The sequence below is a fragment of the Cajanus cajan genome, chromosome 6, assembly GCF_000230855.2.
Source record: "Cajanus cajan strain Asha chromosome 6, NIPB_CcT2T_4, whole genome shotgun sequence".
In the NCBI taxonomy this organism is placed as follows: domain Eukaryota; kingdom Viridiplantae; phylum Streptophyta; class Magnoliopsida; order Fabales; family Fabaceae; genus Cajanus; species Cajanus cajan.
In genome coordinates, this window is record NC_138522.1 from 54,692,298 (window position 1) to 54,711,727 (window position 19,430).

The 19,430-nt window shown below is 29.1% G+C and overlaps 2 protein-coding genes across 6 annotated transcripts; one reads left to right on the top strand and one right to left on the bottom strand.

Moving 5' to 3' along the window:
• Positions 1-4,381: 4,381 nt before the first annotated feature.
• LOC109795847 (F-box/kelch-repeat protein At1g57790) lies at positions 4,382-7,971 on the top strand. Of its 2 annotated transcripts, none has more exons than XM_020355405.3 (3): positions 4,382-4,545; positions 5,237-6,353; positions 7,575-7,971. In XM_020355405.3, the coding sequence occupies exons 1-2, from the start codon at positions 4,514-4,516 to the stop codon at positions 6,333-6,335; spliced, it is 1,131 nt and encodes a 376-aa protein (XP_020210994.1). In that variant the 5' UTR covers positions 4,382-4,513; the 3' UTR covers positions 6,336-6,353; positions 7,575-7,971. The 2 variants fall into 2 exon arrangements, with proteins under 2 accessions (XP_020210994.1, XP_082933784.1); XM_083077658.1 differs by lacking the exon at positions 4,382-4,545 and adding an exon at positions 4,602-5,154.
• Positions 7,972-10,097: 2,126 nt separating this feature from the next.
• On the bottom strand, positions 10,098-16,781 carry LOC109795846 (RNA-binding (RRM/RBD/RNP motifs) family protein). 4 transcript variants are annotated; one of them, XM_020355400.3, is made up of 10 exons: positions 16,631-16,781; positions 15,335-15,749; positions 15,144-15,260; positions 14,834-14,974; positions 14,495-14,668; positions 12,249-12,456; positions 11,962-12,137; positions 10,904-10,989; positions 10,600-10,764; positions 10,098-10,363 (listed from the first exon to the last, which is right to left on the bottom strand). In XM_020355400.3, the coding sequence occupies exons 2-9, from the start codon at positions 15,722-15,724 to the stop codon at positions 10,632-10,634; spliced, it is 1,425 nt and encodes a 474-aa protein (XP_020210989.2). In that variant the 5' UTR covers positions 15,725-15,749; positions 16,631-16,781; the 3' UTR covers positions 10,098-10,363; positions 10,600-10,631. The 4 variants fall into 4 exon arrangements, with proteins under 4 accessions (XP_020210989.2, XP_020210990.2, XP_020210991.2 ...); XM_020355401.3 differs by having other exon boundaries at positions 10,098-10,366; XM_020355402.3 differs by having other exon boundaries at positions 15,335-16,117; positions 16,631-16,750.
• Between the last annotated feature and the right edge of the window lie 2,649 nt (positions 16,782-19,430).

Sequence of the window (19,430 nt, forward strand, 5' to 3'; positions counted from 1 at the left end):
AAGTTTGATTTCCATTTAAGAGGATATTAAGATTAAAAGATTCGTTCTCTAGGTATGACTTTTTTGTCAAATATATTAAATAAAATCATAATCTAATTCTTGATTTTCTCTCAAGGCTTTAAAGAATGATTTAATTAATCACTATTACTCATAGTTTTCCTTGGATATTCATGGTGAGGCCTCTATTGACCAAAGTTAAAGTAATTAAAGATTTTTCATTAAGATTAACACCTAGTTCACCTGCTATTATTTTACAGTATACTAAATCTCATTATTATTACTTCGTAGATGAAGCCATGAAGTACAAGCATACTCCTACTACAATATTTAATCTAGAAACTTCTTTCAAAAGAATCTTTGATTTATTTTGTGAACTGGAAGAGATTTATGTGAAGTCACACTCTAGCTTATTTGGTGTAACACTATTTAATATTCTATTCCGATTGCTGTAAAGACCAAAATAATATATCAAATTCTCATAGATCCCTGCAGAGAATATTATTTCTTTTAGACTTTATTAGAATGATTTTCTCCTTTATCTTAGTGGAAGAAAAAAAGTTAAATAAGATCTTGGATCTTGAAGAAACTAGAAGAATTTTCTATGAAAAATTTAATAATTTGACCTCAATTATTATAGTCTATTATCCATGCTTTCAAAACCTTGTCAACACAATTATGGTTGAGAAATGAAGTCTGTTTTTGGGGAGACTTTGAAAATTATCCTCTAGATGAGAGTTATAAACTTCAACTAGCTAGACATTTATGTGAAATTAACAATTATCAACCTTGATCACTAGATCTTAACAAGGCAAGTTCATCTCAAAGACCCAATGAATGTTATCTCAACATTGAGATAGTTCCTTCCAACTCTTCATAAGACAAGATTTTTTAAGTCCACATGAGAAATTTATGTTTTGTATGAAGAAATTTAAAAAGTTGAAGATTTGACAGTTGATTACAATACATAGTTGATGGAAGTAATAATGCATAAAACTAATACATAGTTGATGGAAGTAATAATGTATAAAACTAAATATCCTTATCATTATGAGAGTTTGACTTAGTCAGAAGTAAGATAATATACCTCTCCACTTTCAACTAGATTAGACTAAAGTGATAGTTGTGTCTTCATGGTATGCGAGAATCATAAGTATTAAAGATGTCATTATGGTGTGAAGATAAAGTTATGCAAAAGTTACTGTCATATCATCATTATCACTCTTTAGGAATAAGGTGTTATAGATGAGGTGTCATAAAAAAGTTAGGTGAATGTCTTTATTGCATTATGTAAAGATAAGGCATTATAGAAAAGTTAGGTGAATATTTTTAGTCATGTAAAGATAAGGTATCATAGAAAAGTTAGGTGAATGTCTTTATTGCATCATGTAAAGATACGGTGTCGTACAGAAAAAGTTAGGTGAATGTCTTTATCATTACTATGTGGCAATAAAGTGCCATTATAGTTGGGTATGATGCTCTTATTCCGTGTCATTATAGTTAGGTAAACTCACTATCATGTCATGTAATGGAGATTGTTGTTTGTAAATCTCATTCTCTACAAATAGAGGGTTGTATGAAAGCTCAAGGCAAGACTTGGTTGAATGAAATAAGTGTTTTCTTCATAAATGAGTTTCTTCTAAAACTTATCGTTTTCTTTGGAAATCTAAAGTATATCATTCATATTATTAGTTCCCTATATAGATGTAAGTATGTTCTATACTCGTCTCTCACGAGGATCTTGTATACCAGAAAACTTATTATTTATGATTCAATTTAACGATCCTCTTATTCTATGATAAATATGCATAAAATGATCGTAGTAAGACATAATAATGTCATGGAAGACTCGAGTTTGTGATACAATATTATTTTAATTATTAATTATTTTTAGATATTAAAATTAATCTTTTAAAAAATAGATAGAGTGAAAGAGGTGAGAGGTTAAAAAATATTTAAATACATTACTATTAAATAAAAATATTTTGGTTGAAAAATGATGCTAAAAATATGTTTGGTATAGTTAAAATTTATAGTTGAGAGGATTGCACTCCACAATGTTGGAAATTTAACTTTGTGCGGTAACTCTAACTTCAAAGTAATAACATTTTGGTATAGTACTCCTTAAAACTTAGCTAATGAAAAATGATAAACATAATTTTGTGGAGCCAAGTGAATGTCAGTCCATCTCCCTCTTCTCTCTGTTATATGTAGGGATAAGAATATGATAAGTTAGGTTAGACTTTAAATATTTAAGTTGGGTCTGTTCTACAAAAGTATAATTAAAGCCTAATCTATTATCTATTATGATTTTTTTTATAGGCCTGACCTACCTTTTTTAAAGTTTGGTCTGACCTATTAGTCTATTTAAATTATTAACATTAATTAGGCCAATAAACTTATTAAATTGAATATTTTTGTTGAAGGGATAATTTATATGTAGTCATATATGTTGATATATACTCATGTATAAGTTGTAAGTTTATAAACCTATAATAAAAAAAATAATTGTATAAAAAAATATTTTAAATATTGATCATTTATTTTTATTTTATAAATTTATTTTTTTATTTATATTTTTAATAATATAATATTAATTTTTTATTATATTATATAAATAAATAGGTTGACCTATCAGACTTAAGAGATTTTTATATAAGGCTAAATCTAACCTTTTTATTAAATAGACTAGATCAGTCCACACTTTAAAGAAGTCAGGTCATGTGTCCCGATTTAAGGCCTTTCTATTTCCATCCCTAGTTATATGCTCACATATAAGTTTACTTTATGTGTATATTTATATCACCAGTCAACTCAATAATTTATTATCTAAAAAAATATGAATCAAAATATATTATTTCTCTGTAAACTATGACACAACTTGAAAATAAGAATCTGAAATTTCTCGGTTAATCTCTATCAATCTACTCTTATATTCTAATCTTGCGTTTCAACATTGTTGTTATTATTTTAATATATACTTTTTTTAAAAAAAAATATACTTGTATATACTAATTTTACAATAGGTAAAAAAATTTAATATTTAATTTTAATCATTCATTCGTTAAATATTTTAATATTACCTTAATAACCATGTATTCAATATTTTAGATAAATTAAATATCTATATTTAATTAACTGTGTAAATGACATTTATTTATAAACTAAAAATTTATATTTCACAGTAAATTGAGTTTATTTAATAAAATATTAAATATTTTTAAAATTTTATAGACTTGATTTATTATATAAAATAATTTAATTTAATAGTTAAATTATTTTAAATATCAAATTATTTTTTAAATAACTATAATATCATCGAAAATAATAATTAATCTCTATCAAAGTATTGATAATGGTATTGAGAACATCTTAAAATTATATTATTAAATTATTATGATTAATTTAAAATTAAATACACACACATAGATGTAATATATATTATCAATCAAATATTTAATTTAGTTTCTAAATTAAAAATTTGTTTAAGATTTACATTTCGATTTTTGATATGCAATAAATTAAGAGATAAATATTTATCTTGTATACACTCACATTATTAAAATATAGTTATTTCTAACAATGAATGCTTGATACTAATATTATGATTGTCAAAAATTAATAATAAGAAATGATGAATTGTGTTTAATTGTATAAAAAAAATATTGAGTGTATGAAAAAAGAAGAATGAAATTAAAAAAGACAAAAAGGTGAATTGTTTTGACAATAAATCTTTCCATATTCAAGTACAATACAATTTCATAAATAAAGATGATAAAATGGGTTACGATTTATGAGTCGATCCGTTGTCCCATAAAATATTAGTAAGTAAGATCAGGTATTATAGTCTATTAAACCAAATGATGGATCTAGACAGATTGACTTTTTTTTGTTTATTTATTATTTTTAATATAAATTTAATTAAATTATTTCATATTTATTTTGTGTATAATATGGTTTATTATATAACAAATCTATTGTATAATTGATTTATTTTTATTATATAATTTATAATTTTATTATTATTTAGGTACATTGATTTATACAAATCTTTTAAATATTAAAAAATATATGTTAAAAAAGTAATTTAAAATAAATATATAAATCCATCCCTAAACGAAATAGATCAAAGTTTATGACCTATTTTTTTCTAGGGAGCAGCCCGATCCAGCCTTGTTTTTGGCAAGGCAATGGTGGGCTGGGCTGCCCGTTTTGCCAAACTAGCCATAAACGGAGCACAAGCGTATTGTTGTGTGTGAAAACAAGGCACAGACTGTACAAAAATACAACGTTAGATCTCTGACACGTCACACACGATGAGCCATGGATGCAGCGGTGGGCGTGGAAGCGTTCACATGTTATTATTTGTATAACTGTGTTTGTGTGACTCAGTCACACGTGTCATTCATGTGCCCTTCTTAGCTTTTTTCTGCAGTTGTGTAGTGTAGGAAGCAACTTCTCCCTCTCTCTCTCTCTCTCTGCAAAAACTTCTTCTTTAGCCAATTGCTTTCGCAAAATGTCGGGGAAGAGAAGGAGGAAGTTGAAATTGTATGTTATCTTCATCCAAATTGAACTTTGCATCTCTATATTTTTATTTTTCTTATTATTATTTTAATAATTTGCATAGTTATAGGAACATGAAGCACTCCCTTAGGGTTTCAATGCTGGATCAGTATGGATTTATAGGACTCGTCGGGTTTTATTAGTTCCTTATTTGCTATTGAGCTTGAAATTTTCAAAAAAGAAAGAAACTTGTGTTGCCCTAATAGACTTGGCTTTTAATTGTGAATGTCTGTTAGGGTTTGTAGATCTTGTAATTTGACAATTGAGTTGAAGAATGGGTTGACTTAATTTGAATTGCTGAGAATTGAAATTTTTAAGTTGTAAATACGCTGTATTTGATTTCAATTATCTAGAATACTGCTATGCTTACATTCAAGCTACTGCATGAATGTCTTCTTATTCCAATTCTATGAAATTTTCATGTTTCATCCACATTTATTCCTGTATCTGAAGTTTACTATTGATATGTGGTCCTTTCTCTTGGAGCTGTAATTGGTGCATCATGACCGGCTCTATGAATAACCAATTCTAGGTTTGAGGGTTGTGGAATGCGCCTGTAGATCCATACCATCTTAACGGTGGCAGAATGATATTGTATCTTGTTGTGTCATAATTTCATTTGTTGAATTTGTTTCACTTTTATCTTGCATTCATATCTTTAATACTTATTATTCAGGTTAAGCGACACAATCACAAATAATGGAAGAGCAGTTGTTGAGGTAAAAAGTGAAAATTTGGAATTGCAATCCTGGGCTGATCTCCCTGCTGAACTCCTAGAATTGGTCTTGTCTCGATTGGTCCTAGCGGATAACATCCGGGCTTCTTCTGTTTGCAAGAGATGGCATTCTGTTGCGAGTGCTGTACGTGTAGTAAATCAATCACCATGGCTTATGTATTTTCCAAGATTTGGTGACTGTTATGAATTCTATGACCCTGTGCAGCGTAAGACACACTCCCTTGAGTTGCCCGAGTTGAATGGATCTAGAGTTTGTTATACCAAGGATGGTTGGTTATTGTTATACCGGCCTAGAACTCACCGAGTATTCTTCTTTAATCCCTTTACTAGGGAGCTGATTAAACTGCCAAGATTTGAGATGACATACCAGATTGTTGCCTTCTCTTGTGCTCCAACATCACCCGGCTGTGTTCTGTTTACTGTTAAGCATGTTAGTCCTACTGTTGTAGCTATTAGCACTTGCTATCCTGGGGCAACAGAATGGACCACTGTTAATTATCAAAATCGCTTGCCCTTTGTCAGTAGCATTTGGAATAAGCTTGTGTTTTGTAATGGGTTATTTTATTGTCTGAGTCTCACAGGTTGGCTCGGTGTGTTTGACCCAGTTGAATGTACTTGGAGTGTCCTTGCAGTACCTCCACCCAAATGCCCAGAGAACTTTTTTGCCAAAAACTGGTGGAAGGGGAAATTTATGACGGAGCATGAAGGGGATATAATAGTAATTTACACATGTTGTAGTGAAAACCCCATTATTTTTAAGTTAGATAAGACATTAATGAAATGGGAAGAGATGACAACACTAGATGGAGTAACGCTTTTTGCTAGTTTTTTGTCATCACATTCAAGGACTGACCTCGTAGGAATAATGAGGAATAGTGTCTACTTCTCTAAAGTTCGTTTCTATGGAAAGCGTTGTATATCATTCTCTCTTGATGAATATAGATACTATCCCCGTAAACAATGTCATGACTGGGGAGAACAAGACCCTTTTGAGAACATTTGGATTGAGCCACCTAAGGACTTCTCTGCTTGCATGTGAAGAATTTTAGTGAACAAAGTAAGCATTTATAAAGTCAGTATTGTATAGAGCTAATTTTTCTTCTTTTTAGCCTTACCTGCTTATAACTGTGCATAAATGTGGGATCCATGCTTTTGTAGCTAGCATAATAAGACATTTATGGAGCAACTAGTTTATGCTTTACTAATCAATTTATGTATATTTGAACTTCTCATTCTTAATCTTTTTGTTTGATTATCAATGCTTCCCCCAATTCCCTATACAAATTAATCCAGGTTGCATGCATTCTTATCAGTGTTAAATTATATGCAATTCTTAACTGGATTTTTCCAGTGGTTAATTATGCATTAATAGCATCTCCATTTTCAGTTTTAAGCACAAATAAAGTATTATTTTACATTTACTGTATCTTATACGTTGAATTGTTGTAAGTACAATTTAAAGTGTTTCTGACTTATTATCAAACTTGTTGCTAAGTCTTCTATTTCTATGGTATGATTGCAGTCGAATGTTCTTGATCATTGGTAATTGAAATGCGAAAGGATCATAGTTACATGTTAAACTGAAAAACATAGTTGTGTGGCCGCATGTATTTCAAGAGGACTAGTTTTTTTGTGAGAATGATAAAAGTAACAAAGTCAAGTGTGCATACTTGAATTTATAATTAATATTTTAGGATATTAATACTAATTTTGATAAATTTCATTTATTTGCTCTTAGCTTCAACTATTGTGAAATTCTTAAAATAGTTGGGTAGTTAAAATTGTCAAATTGTGAGCTTTGTATTGCCTTGTTACCTTCTCATCTAATTAGAACCAACTTATAATTAAATTTGACTGGCGTAGAAAACCTGTTAGTAAGTGCACCATTTTGACTTTGACTGCCTATTCATAATTTTCTTAATTCTACTCGTACGAGTTCGATGATGAAAATATATACCCGCATTTCAGAAATATTTTAAAAAAATAATTGGCAAACCTTGTCAAGGCTAGGGTTAGTTTTTGCTGTTGTGGGTAAATGGTTAAACACTTAAACTGATTGGACTGAGCTGTTGATTGATCATATATATCTTGTTTTCAAATGAAGAGAGGAAAGATCAGACTTTCTTTACCAAATTGAAATGTTTCATGAGATTATAGAATACTTCTCTCTACCTTATCATATATGGACTTGTCCCCTCCCTCTTCTGCTTTGTTTGTTCCTTCTACATGTCAATGGTGGATCAACATTGCCTAACATGATATTAATGTTTGTATACAGGCTTTTGTTTCAACGAGAAGTCCTAGTGCAGAACATGTGAATATTTGGAAGCATGCTAATGCTATGTTTGCAGCTGCATATAGGAGGCTAGTATATGCATAAAACGGAAGTTATATGTGAAGGAATGGACCTCCGGAAGAGGAAAGCATAAAAGACTTGCCTCGGTTATTTTGCCTTTGCAGATCCTGGAACATTAATATTTTTTACCCCAACACAGCAGCAGAAAACATTAGATTTTATGCTAATTTAGAGATTTGTTAGTTATTATTTTGGGAATGATCCGTAGTTTATTACATGTGAAAGAATGGACTTATGCAAAGAGAGAAGCGAAAAATACTTGCCTTATTGGTCATTTTGTCTCTGCAAATCCGGAAATATTAATATTTCTTACGCCCAACATAGCAGTGCTTATGGAGAACACTGAACATTAGAGTTTTTATTAATAAAGATAATTATTAATTAATATTTTGGGCATAATCCCTAGTTCATTGTCACTATTGGTATTAATCTTTCCTTTAGTTTGTCTACTAATATGATTTTAGCTACATTCGTAGGTCGAAAGGAATCATATTGAACTGAAGGAATTATACGATTCTGTTATGCTTTATTGGAAGTTTGGAATGTTTATCAGTGACAAGTTTAGTTTCTAAATTTTCGACAAAATGTTATGCCGAGGGGGAATGATAATTTTCCTTTCTTGAGTCGGAAAGAAGATTTTAATGATGTATAAACATAGTAATACCGTTATTAATTTATCTGATATAATTATATGAATTATAAAATATTTGATTGTTAAATTTTATAGATTAAATTGAAGAATAAGAAATATTGCAAAAGTATTTTATTATATATATATATATATTCAATTTTATAATTTGAATAATTTTAATATATTAAATATTATACAGTTAATATATTTTTATTTACAATTCTTTAAAAATTCCCAAGACATTAATTAATAAATTAATTAAAATATTATCACACTATTCAATAAATATTTTAGAATCTTGAAGCAAGTTTATATTTAAGAAAAAAAATAATAATTGTGACGCTAAAATTAAATATAAAAAAGATTATAATCACCAACTTTTTTAACAATTTCAAAATTTATGAAAAATATTTTCATAATTTTTTTTCTCGAATATTCCTTCTTGTGTACAAGACATTTATAACATAATCACACAAAAATATAAATGATCATTTTAGCTTATTTTATTGATTTATTTTTTAAAAAAGTATAGTGTACCAATTTTATCTCCACAATTTATCATTAAATTGTTATTTATCATAAAACAGTTAAAGATATTATTCTATATCAAATTTTATACACCAATAACAATAATATAAATAGTCAAAAATTACCAAAAATATAAATGACAGTTAAGAAATTCAAGAACTGACGAAAAAAAATTATTTCTCAAATTTTCTTGTCTTTATCCAACAAGAAGCACATGTACTCAACTTTTAATAAGAATAAAAAGTAAAAAATAAAATTAATGCTTCATTAAAAATTTTAAAATATCATATAAAAAAACTGTACTTACTTTTAAAAAAAGTCTTGTAATAAGGATCTAAAAGGGTAGTATTTTTTAAAACTAAAATTCTCATGTAATAAATACAAATATTAAAAAATTTAAATAATACAAATTTGAAATAATATATCATAAAATTATATTCAAAAATAAATATTTTATATTAACATATTCTATTAAAACTAAACTGGTGAATCTTTAAGGGATAAGAAATCATCGAAAATTAAATTGTTTTGAATTATTTTAAGTTAATGTTAGAGATAATTATGTTTGAAGAAATTCATTTTCTTTTTCTAACTTCATAAAAAAATCTCAACCCTTCCACTATGGCATAGTTATGGTGTTTGATTAGAGATTCAAAGTTAAAGAACTAAGCATCAAAGATCAAAATTCAATGAACTTTAAACATTAATTTTTAATCATAAGAGAATATATTAAATATTACAAAAAAATGATTTTGATATAAACAATAGATATCTTTTATTAGATAAGTATTTAACATAATTACATATACTTAAATTTAAAACTAATTAAATTAAAATAATTTCATATTAATTGCACTTAACCATACATTTCAAGAATGTTTAGAGTTATACAAATTGTATCTAATCCCAAAATTTATGATACATGAATATGGTTTAGTTATGAAAGAATTTTCTCCAACCATATGCCCTAGGAGTGTGAGCTCTTCACGAAAATTTCTATGCAATTTACTCGAGACATTCCCTTCAAGGTACCTTGGAGATTAGAAGTATCAATTTAGCCTTTCCTTAAATTATATGGTTTGTTAAGGGGAGTTTGTGTTCGACCAGTACTCATTCAAATATCGTTCCGGTTCTTCTAGAACGACAGATAGACAGATAGAAACACGGATTAATATATCACTGCAAGCTAAACATCTGAAACATCTACATAATTTTTCATCAGTCTAGTCAGAATTATCATGTACTTCAAAATTATGTGGTCTCTTCAAATATTTGATAACGAAAAATTGAAAGGCAAGATAAATAAAATTATATGAAAACATGACTTTGATGCTTAACTGAGTCTTAGCCTTGAGTACATGGATTAATCTTACAAAAATCTTTAAAAAAAAATATGAAAACCTTCAATTACATGAGAATCATGTTATCGCCTTTAAAATCTTTCTCACCGATTAAAAATCTTGCAAAAAATCATCACTTCATTCACAGCAGTGTCCTATTTGACTTAGGCTCCGTGCTTCGAATCGTCAACAATTCTAAGCCTTCGGTGCAACTGCTGATGACACAATAATAGCATAGCATATCAGAATTTTCGTTTCATAAAATGTCCAAAATGCAGAGATAAAGGAAGAAAATGGAAGGCATTATATGTATGAATTTCAACAAATACACGTTAATTGAATTGTAATTTCATTTCCCAGGATTTTTTCTCTAGATTTTTTTTTTATCTGTGCAGCTATAAAGCTTAATTCTGCATTGGAGGTAGATCACTAACTAGAAGGAACAAACCTCAATTTGCTGGCTCCTTAAAGCCCATTGAATTAGTAGGGATAATACCGGCTTTGCCCACGATTGCGGTTATTACCATTACTGCGTTTCCCACCACTTGAGCGACCGCTCCTCCCATGTCGGGATACTGGCATTGGAGCAGGATGTTGCAGCCCTGGTTGTTGCCTACAGGCCCACCAAAACAAGAAATAGAACTCAGCTATAATTGTTATACTAACGAGGAAAAAGCTACACATGCAACTATGGATGAGTACATAATGATGGGTTGAAAATCTAAAACTAGATAAATTGGGCCGACACTCACAATACATATCCAATCCTTCCATCTGGTAAAAGCATTGGCGTCATCCCCATGCCAGCAGGGGTGGCTCCAGGACCATACATCAGTGGCTGCACATTTAAGGACATAAACATCAGTAAGAGACATATAGAGCCATACTTGCACCAAGTATAATGCAGGGTGGATACTCAAAACAGAATAAGAGTGTAATTCATTTCTTTAAATGCAACTCTTGACTAAAGTTAGTGAGCATAGAGCAGATCGAGTTAAACTGGGTACAGCAGTAAAAAAAATTCACTCATCAATTGTTCATATCTATTAATCATGCAATAATCAAATTACTATGATTCACAATATATACTACTAATACATACTAAAATTAACATAGATATTATCCAACTGGAGACCCTAAGAGTGTGTTTGGGAAAACTGTGAAAATTAACTTATTTTAATAATTGATTATATGAATAATTGAGATTATTATTATAATCAAAATGAAATTCTGTAGAGATAAGTTTGCTGAAATGCAATTTTAAGATATTTAATTTTGTTTCGATACAAAAGAAATTTCCATGTGGTAAATAAGCTTAAAGGAAAAAAAAAAGATGTTGAGGAATAATTATAAGCTAAAAATTTCCAACTTCAAAAAAACAGCTTATTTTTCAAGAAAAAAAGCTGTTTACAACCAGTTTTTTTAGTAAACAGCTTTTTTTCCCAAAAATCAGCTGAAATGGGAGATTATAATCTCTCCCAAACTCTAAATACACAAATTAAAGTTAGCTAACCTGTTTCTCCCAGGGTTGAGGCAACATAAGTCCATCAATAACTAAAATTTGGCGATTATTTCGGAATGTGAAATTAAGTGGGACTGTTCAAGGCAAATTAACCATCCAAATTGAATTTTTTTTCATGCTTTACAATTAATGAAGTGCAACTCACTCCTGTCACCTCTCAAGGTGAGACAGGACAGTTGCCACAATGTATTCATGGGAAGCCTATTCTTAGCCCAACCTCCAATCCTCAGCCTTTTAAAAATTTGCAAGACTAGAAATTTGAGACTACCAGGGTAAAAAGCAACTTACATGTGCAAAGCCAGCACCACCATATCCTGGACCTATAGCACCATAAGCACCTCCAACAATACCATAACCAATATGAGGTGGATAAGCAGGAAGTGCAACTGAATTCTGTGTATTGGCTGCTCCGGATGACTTTTGATTTGCTTGTGGCTTCGCAAGTGAACAATCCAATGTTTGTCCTGTCCGTCCCAAAAAAACCAATGCTTACCATATGTAACAACAGTCCAGTGCACTATTATTAAAGAAAACAGATTGGAGAAAAGGTATTCATAAAACGAAATAAGAAGTACCATCAATTTCATATTTATCCATGTTCTTCAATGCCTTCATGGCACCTGACTTTTCAGCAAAGTGCACAAAACCAAATCTTCTCTTTTCTTGCCCAGCTTTAGCAGGAGGGAGAACCACTTTTGTGATATTTCCATGATGTTCAAACAGCTCTTTAAGACGATCCTGAGTAATGTTTTCTGGAAGGTTCTTTATATACAGTGCTTTTACCTATAACAAGCACCAAGTCTCAGTTATACAACTTTCTATAAAGCATTACTAAAAATCCAACAAGCACACCATGAGGAAAACCACCCGAAAGTTAATCCCATAATCATAACAGCCGATCAGACAATAACCAAACATACAGGAAAGTCAATGCCAGGGCCATCCCAACAGTAAGATAGATGATTAATGCCCCAAAAAAGAACTTTACTAACAATATTTAAACAAATTAAAAGCCAGTAATTAATTAATAAACAATAATAGTTTATTAGGAGTTACTGTTTTTTTAAATCCCTCTCCCTGTTATAACTCCCGTTTATCATAATTAATGAAGAACAGATAGCAATATAGTAAGTATAGCCCAAAACATGAACCAGAGATGCACAAAGCAGTTTTGCACAAAGAAAGCAGTTTTACCTAACAAGTTTTTTTTTTTAATTTAGTCTATTGAAATTTTGAAAATGGGAAATATAATTGGTTGCACCATTTTTGGCCTTAGTTTCAATGGCAGGTGCAATTCCATCAAAGAAGTAGCGATGAAAGTGGCACCAAAAAACACCATTGAAACATGCCACACTAAGTATGTTGCATGGTGCAAGAAGGGCTGCCTCACTGTTTAATTACCGTGTTGGATTATTTCCTTTGGCATTGATTATCACATTGCTTTACCTTCTATATTTTAGGGTGTTGATTGGAGGTGTGTTCTTGTCGGATCAGAGAATGTCTACATGTATGCTATTTTTATTGCCACTGTCAATGTTTTTTGCATGCATATTTTGTTGTTGTATTTTATTTTAGTCTATTTGCAGGTTATAATTCATAATTATAGGATCAACCTGGGGCCCAGGACAGCCCAATGTTTATATGTGCTTATAAATGAGACCTTTTTAAACTAATGAAAATCATTTATTAAAATTAATATAATCTTATTTGAAAGTCTTTTGAACTTTGCAATGCAAAATTACTCATTAAGTTTTCATAATCAATTTCATTTATATTTCTTTTAATCCTTAAAAATAAGGTGGAAGTGTTTTACCAGGTGGAAGAAAAGATAAAGAAATATAACTAGTGATGAGAAAGTACATAAAAAGAGAAGAAGGAATGGCATTAATCGGTTGAGAAAATGAAGGAACAAATGGTGTCTGCTGTCACTCTTAATTTAGTTTTATATTATTTCTCTAGACTATTAATTTGATTAACAAAGAAGAAAAAAGGTTTTTCATTGGATTTGCTTAAATCTATGAAGCACAGCCTCTGACACAGACCTGACACGAACACAGATATTGTGATATATTGGTTAATGTCAAAAGAGTTGGACACGAGAACACATGTATATATAAGCTTCATAATTTTTATATGATAATGACTCTTAGAAAATGAACCATATATCTTGAAAATTAAAACATCAATAATTCTTATGAAAAAATTAAGAGGCTTGCAATATTTATAAGTTGACTTTCAATTTTTTTTTTTATCATAAGAGTGTTAGATAAGTGTTTAACTAAGAGCAGGAGTCGACTCACTCTCTTAGATCATGTTTAAATCGTGTTAGAAAGATGTTAAAGTTGTGTCAAAGAGGTATCCAAATAAAAAAAAAATTAATTGTGACATGATGTAGATGTGTCGGAAATGTGTCATGGCATATCTAACAAGGGTCGAGTTAGAAACGTGTCGAACATGCTGACATGGCATTTTGTAGATGTGTCGGTCATAGATTTAAATAGGAGCCACACCAACTATAGACACTCCTATTATTATTATGTGAATATGTTCTTTCATACTTATAAGATTTTTTTATGTTTATTTGCATATTGTTGTCATTGTGAATTGTAATCAACACACTATCTTGTTCAAAAATATTAGCCATTGCTCAAATAGTTGCATTATGCTATAGTTATGCAGGCTGCAGCCTATCAACAACTATGATATAAATTGATAAATCAGCATGAACATAATTCATATATGACAGCCTACAGATGACTTTTTTCTTCAAAATTATAAGGGATGCTATTCATAAAATTTAAATAAAATAATAATAAATCACCTGAGAGTTTGCAGATGATTCGGAATTCCTTGGATCAGCCCAGCTCACTGTTGGAGTGTTGCTGTCAAGTTTAAAGTTTGAGTTTGACATTTTCTGCCTCGAATATTCAGCACAAGCATGATTGTAATACCCAATAAAAGCAAATCCTCGGTTACGGCCAGAACTCTGTGGGTCCTGCAACAATGAATCAGTTAGCCAGGTCAGCTCAAGGAAGAAATTATCCATCATACAACACAATTCATAGTTTAGTAACAAGAACAAGCTTTAAAAATGTGTTAACACATAAATTTTCAAACGTATCAAACCATATGAGATATAATAGAAATAACGTCAACAAACCTTCAACAGTTCTACAGCAATGACTCCAGGACCAATTTCTTCAACAGCTTTCTTCATATCTTGTTCAGTCCAATTTCTAGGAACATTACCAATGAACAACTTGTGCTTAGCTTGAGATGTTGAGCATTTTATTCTTTTTTCCTGAAAACACAATATAACTTAATTCAGATAGTAGTACTACAGCCTAGAGTGACCACTGGCTAGCTAAACAATAAAAACAAATGGGTCACTTGAGTAGATAACCTAATCAATGAACAAGATAACCACTAGAGATTTGAAGAAGAAAATGGTAACAAGTGCACCAAAATACCTTAAACTCAGAGTTGTTCAGCTCCTCAATAGCCTTAGATGCCCATTCCTTTGTCTTGAAGGTCACAAAAGCATAACCTTTTGCTTCACTGGATTCTTTTCCCTTCATTATCCTAACCTGTACAAATTTAATCAGATTGGGCAGTCATGATGAAGGGGGAAAAAAGGATAAAAGAATTTCATGCATCTTACCTCTGAAACTTCTCCCACAGATTGACAAAAAAGCCTCAAATCTTCTTCGGAAACATTTTGAGGAATGCCCCCAATGTAAACCTCAGACCCATGAGGTGGAAGTGCAAGAAGGTCAGCATGTTTCTTTTTCTCAACTCCATCCTTAGTATCTGCCACTCTCATCTCATCTTCTTCTTCCTCCTCTTCCTCTTCTTCCTCTTCCACTTCTACCTCCTCCTCTACTTCTTCATACTCAACTTCTTCCTCCATTGTCTGCTGTTGATCATTGTTCCCATCAAGGTCTACCTGCTCATCAGAATCTGTAGGTTTCTCACGCTCACCGTTCCCCTCTGGTGACTCTGGATTTTTGGCCTTTACATCTCTCTGCCTTGACCCAGGCATTTTTTGCATCTAGAAAAGCAAGCTTGCAGGGGAACTGTGAAGGAAGCACAGATGCCAGAAGCATTCATAGAAGAGAGATTGCATATATGGTAAGGGGGAAACAATGTGAGAGGCCAAAAGGAATAGCAGAGTAAGAATTTTGATTGAAACTGTGCCATGAGGTATGGACCAAGGAATAGCAACATGGTTGATTTTTAATCCAGGGATCATTATCTCATAGTAACAAAAGTAACAGAGACAGACAAGAGAGAACGCTGAACGAAAAAATCAAGGGGATAACAATGCTCAACAGGCCAATCAAAGACAAAAAACAAATCTACGGAGAAACGAATTTCAGAATTTCTCGTAACTTAGATGCCGAGAGTTGCCCAGAAAATAGAGGCCAGTTTAATTGTTGTTTAACTATTTGTCGGAGGGCAATGCCCACAGAGAACAAGGTGGGAAAGGAACAAAAGTAACAAATAAGAAACTGAACTACATAAAATATACAAAAAAATATTACATAATACTGTGAGAGAGAGAAATTTAACCTAAAGAGCAATGCATTCTACTCCAAACCCTTCCTACTTAACTAGGTTTAATTGGAGACTAAGATATGCCACATTATCTCAGTTCTTTTCAGATATGAAAAACAATAGTACTGTTCCCTACGAAATATTGAGCTTTCACTTTGAAACTTCACATGAGAATGTGCTTCCTAAGAACCATGCATCTACCAAGTGGTTCCCATTGAACGATTTGATACGTAGAACAACCAAGCTAATTTCATGGAGTATCAATAAAACTAACTAAACATGACTCATCCATCTCTTTCGTAATATTTCAAGATATTAAAAAGATAAAAGAAAAAAAAAAAAAAGTAAACCCTGCGCATTTGTGCATTATTAAGAGCCAATGCAGGAAAAACGAAAGTACCTGATCGCGCGATAGTCGAAATTGAAACGGAAGCTTCAAAATCGTGAAGTTCTAAACCTAATCCTGTGTACGCGCGTACCCTTATGCTTATAATTTATAGGGGCTGTGGCGACCGAATCCACTGTTGCTTGGCGTTGTAGAGAGGGATTCTGTCTTGGGCCTTTCGACCGGGCCTTCTACATTACCCTTGGGCCTGCCCCTCCGAGTTTGTATTTATGTGATATGAATGCTTACTTTTACTCGATTTTTTTAAAAATAAATATAAGATATTACACAATCCTCTTTTTTATGTTAAAATTACGTTATCTTTCTTTGAGAGATAAGATATCATATTGTCCTCTCCTTTCTTGTTAAAATATATATTTAACTTAATGTTATTAAAATAAATTACACTACTCTCATATAAGAAATATAGATATTATATTAACACCTTTCATACATTAAATTATAAAATAAATTATATTTTTAATTCTTGAAGATATAAATTATATCATCACTCTTTTATTATATGAAAATATGTAAATTAGAATATTTAACTTAACCTTAAAAAATATTCATTGTAAAAATATTTAAATACTTTTTGATTAAATTATATATTAAAATATTTTTAACTCATTATTATTTATTCACATAAAAATTATAAAATATATAATTAATTTTAAAATAATTTATTAAAGTAATAAATAAAATAAATTGTATATAAACACTTATATATATATAAGTATTAAATTATGAAACAATTATATTTCGTTTAATAATAGATTTGTAATGTAAATATATTCATAAAAAATTGTATGTTATATTTATAAAAAAAAATTGAATGCTTAACTTAGATATTATAATATTATATCTATTAAAAATGATAAATAATATTTTATCAAAAGACATTAATTTATTTAGATATTTTTTAAAATATTTTTATTAATAATTAAATAATGTCTTAAAACTTATATATTACCTAAATTTAATATATATATATATATATAGTATCAATTATATATATATATATATTTATTTATAAACTTAAAATATTTTAATAATTAAAATATTTATTTTAAATATATAATTAATTTGTAAAATAACAATTAAGTATGTAAATAAAGAGATATATTATTTTTTTACCAAGAGATAAATTGTTAAAGTGTAATATTTATATCTGTTAAGGGATGAAGATTTTATTTTAATACACACAAAAAAATGACAATTTAATATTTGCATCTCTAAGAAAGTGTTAATGTAAATGATATTTTGTTAACAAGTTTTTTAATAAAAGCTAATAGAACTAATGAAAAAATTTTAAAAATAGGTAAAATGTCACATATTGTAATTTGTTAAGGGATAAGACTATAATTTTAGTATACAAGAAGAGGATAATACAATATTCATATTTCTCAGGAAAAGAAAGTGTAATGTAATCTTTTTGTAATATTTAATTCACAATTTTGATTTTTTTATTTTTAATTCCATGATTATAGTTCAGAATTTTATAAAATTTATAGTTTTTGTTAAATAATTAAATGTCTAACTATTGACCATTAAAATTATAATATTGACCGTAATTTTTTTGTGAATGCATTGATCATGATGTGATTATCAGTATTTAATTTTAATTTTAGTTTTAGATTTTTATTCTTTCCTTTGAATTTTTTTTTATTAGTAATCAAAATCAACAACATATAAAAGTGTTGTCTTTCAGCATATAGGTTATTTTGTTTAATAGAAGTGTTTAAGAATTATTAACATTTATTGAACCACTTGACGATACGATTAGTCTTTAAATTTTAAGGTCTTATATTTGATAAAGATAATTAATAATTAATATTCTTTTTTATTATTTAAAAATTTAAGAATAAAATTATTTAAAAAAGGTGAAGACGAAAAAATGATTATAATTTTATATTCTCTTTTATATATAAGTATAGAGTATAAAAACAAATTACTCCCTATTTTCTTCCTTGAGAAATATTTAAATCATAATTTTCTATATGTATATGATTTACACTTTAATTATTTTCAATAGAAACAAATCTCGTTTACTATTATGATTGCCTCCTAATAATATTTCTTCTTTCAACTTTCAATGTTAGTAGCAACTAATTTTGAACATATTTAGAATCGTAAAAGGTATAATGAAATTTTATTGTGTCTTTCTTTTTGTTGCATAATTTTATGTCTATTATCAACTTCAAAATTTTTGTTTATTTTCTTTTCATCTTCTAATGTTACAAAATTGATAATAAATGTTTTAAATTAGTCATTAATAGTATTTAGAATCATTGCAAGAAAAAAAAATATAGAAAACTCATTTGCATTAAAATAAATCTAAATCTAAAACATATTTATCTTCTTATAAGAAAGACGATATATATTTTTTTTAAAAATGTAATATAAACATTTGTTAGGGATGAGAAGTATAATTTATCCACAAAAAAAAAACAAATAGGCACTATTTTTAGTGAGGGAATAATTTATAGGAAGAATTTTTTTATTGGATTTAATGAAACTGGCGGCAAAAGAGCACTTCATGCCTCTGTAAAAAAAATTAAAAAAATTTAATGTTTCATAAAAATAAAAATGGGTAGTTATTATTTTTAAAAAGATAGTAATTTTTTTACATATTTTTTTTATTTTATCCTTAAATATTAATTAGTGGAAAAAAAAAAAAAAAAACATAAGAGTATAATTGTCTTTGAAAAAATTGGATACCAAAAAGATATATTCTCTTTATATATTGTAGATGATAAATAAAAATGAGACACATCTTCATAGTTTTAATTGTGTTTTATGACGAAGCTTGCTA

Coding starts and splice junctions, on each gene's coding strand:
- LOC109795846 (XM_020355400.3), bottom strand. CDS start 15,724: ATGCAAAAAATGCCTGGGTCAAGGCAGAGAGATGTAAAGGCCAAAAAT. Junction 14,975..15,143: donor TGAACAACTCTGAGTTTAAG/GTATTTTGGTGC, acceptor TTGTGTTTTCAG/GAAAAAAGAATAAAATGCTC. Junction 12,457..14,494: donor AATCATCTGCAAACTCTCAG/GTGATTTATTAT, acceptor TGCTTGTTATAG/GTAAAAGCACTGTATATAAA.
- LOC109795847 (XM_020355405.3), top strand. CDS start 4,514: ATGTCGGGGAAGAGAAGGAGGAAGTTGAAATT. Junction 4,546..5,236: donor AGAAGGAGGAAGTTGAAATT/GTATGTTATCTT, acceptor CTTATTATTCAG/GTTAAGCGACACAATCACAA.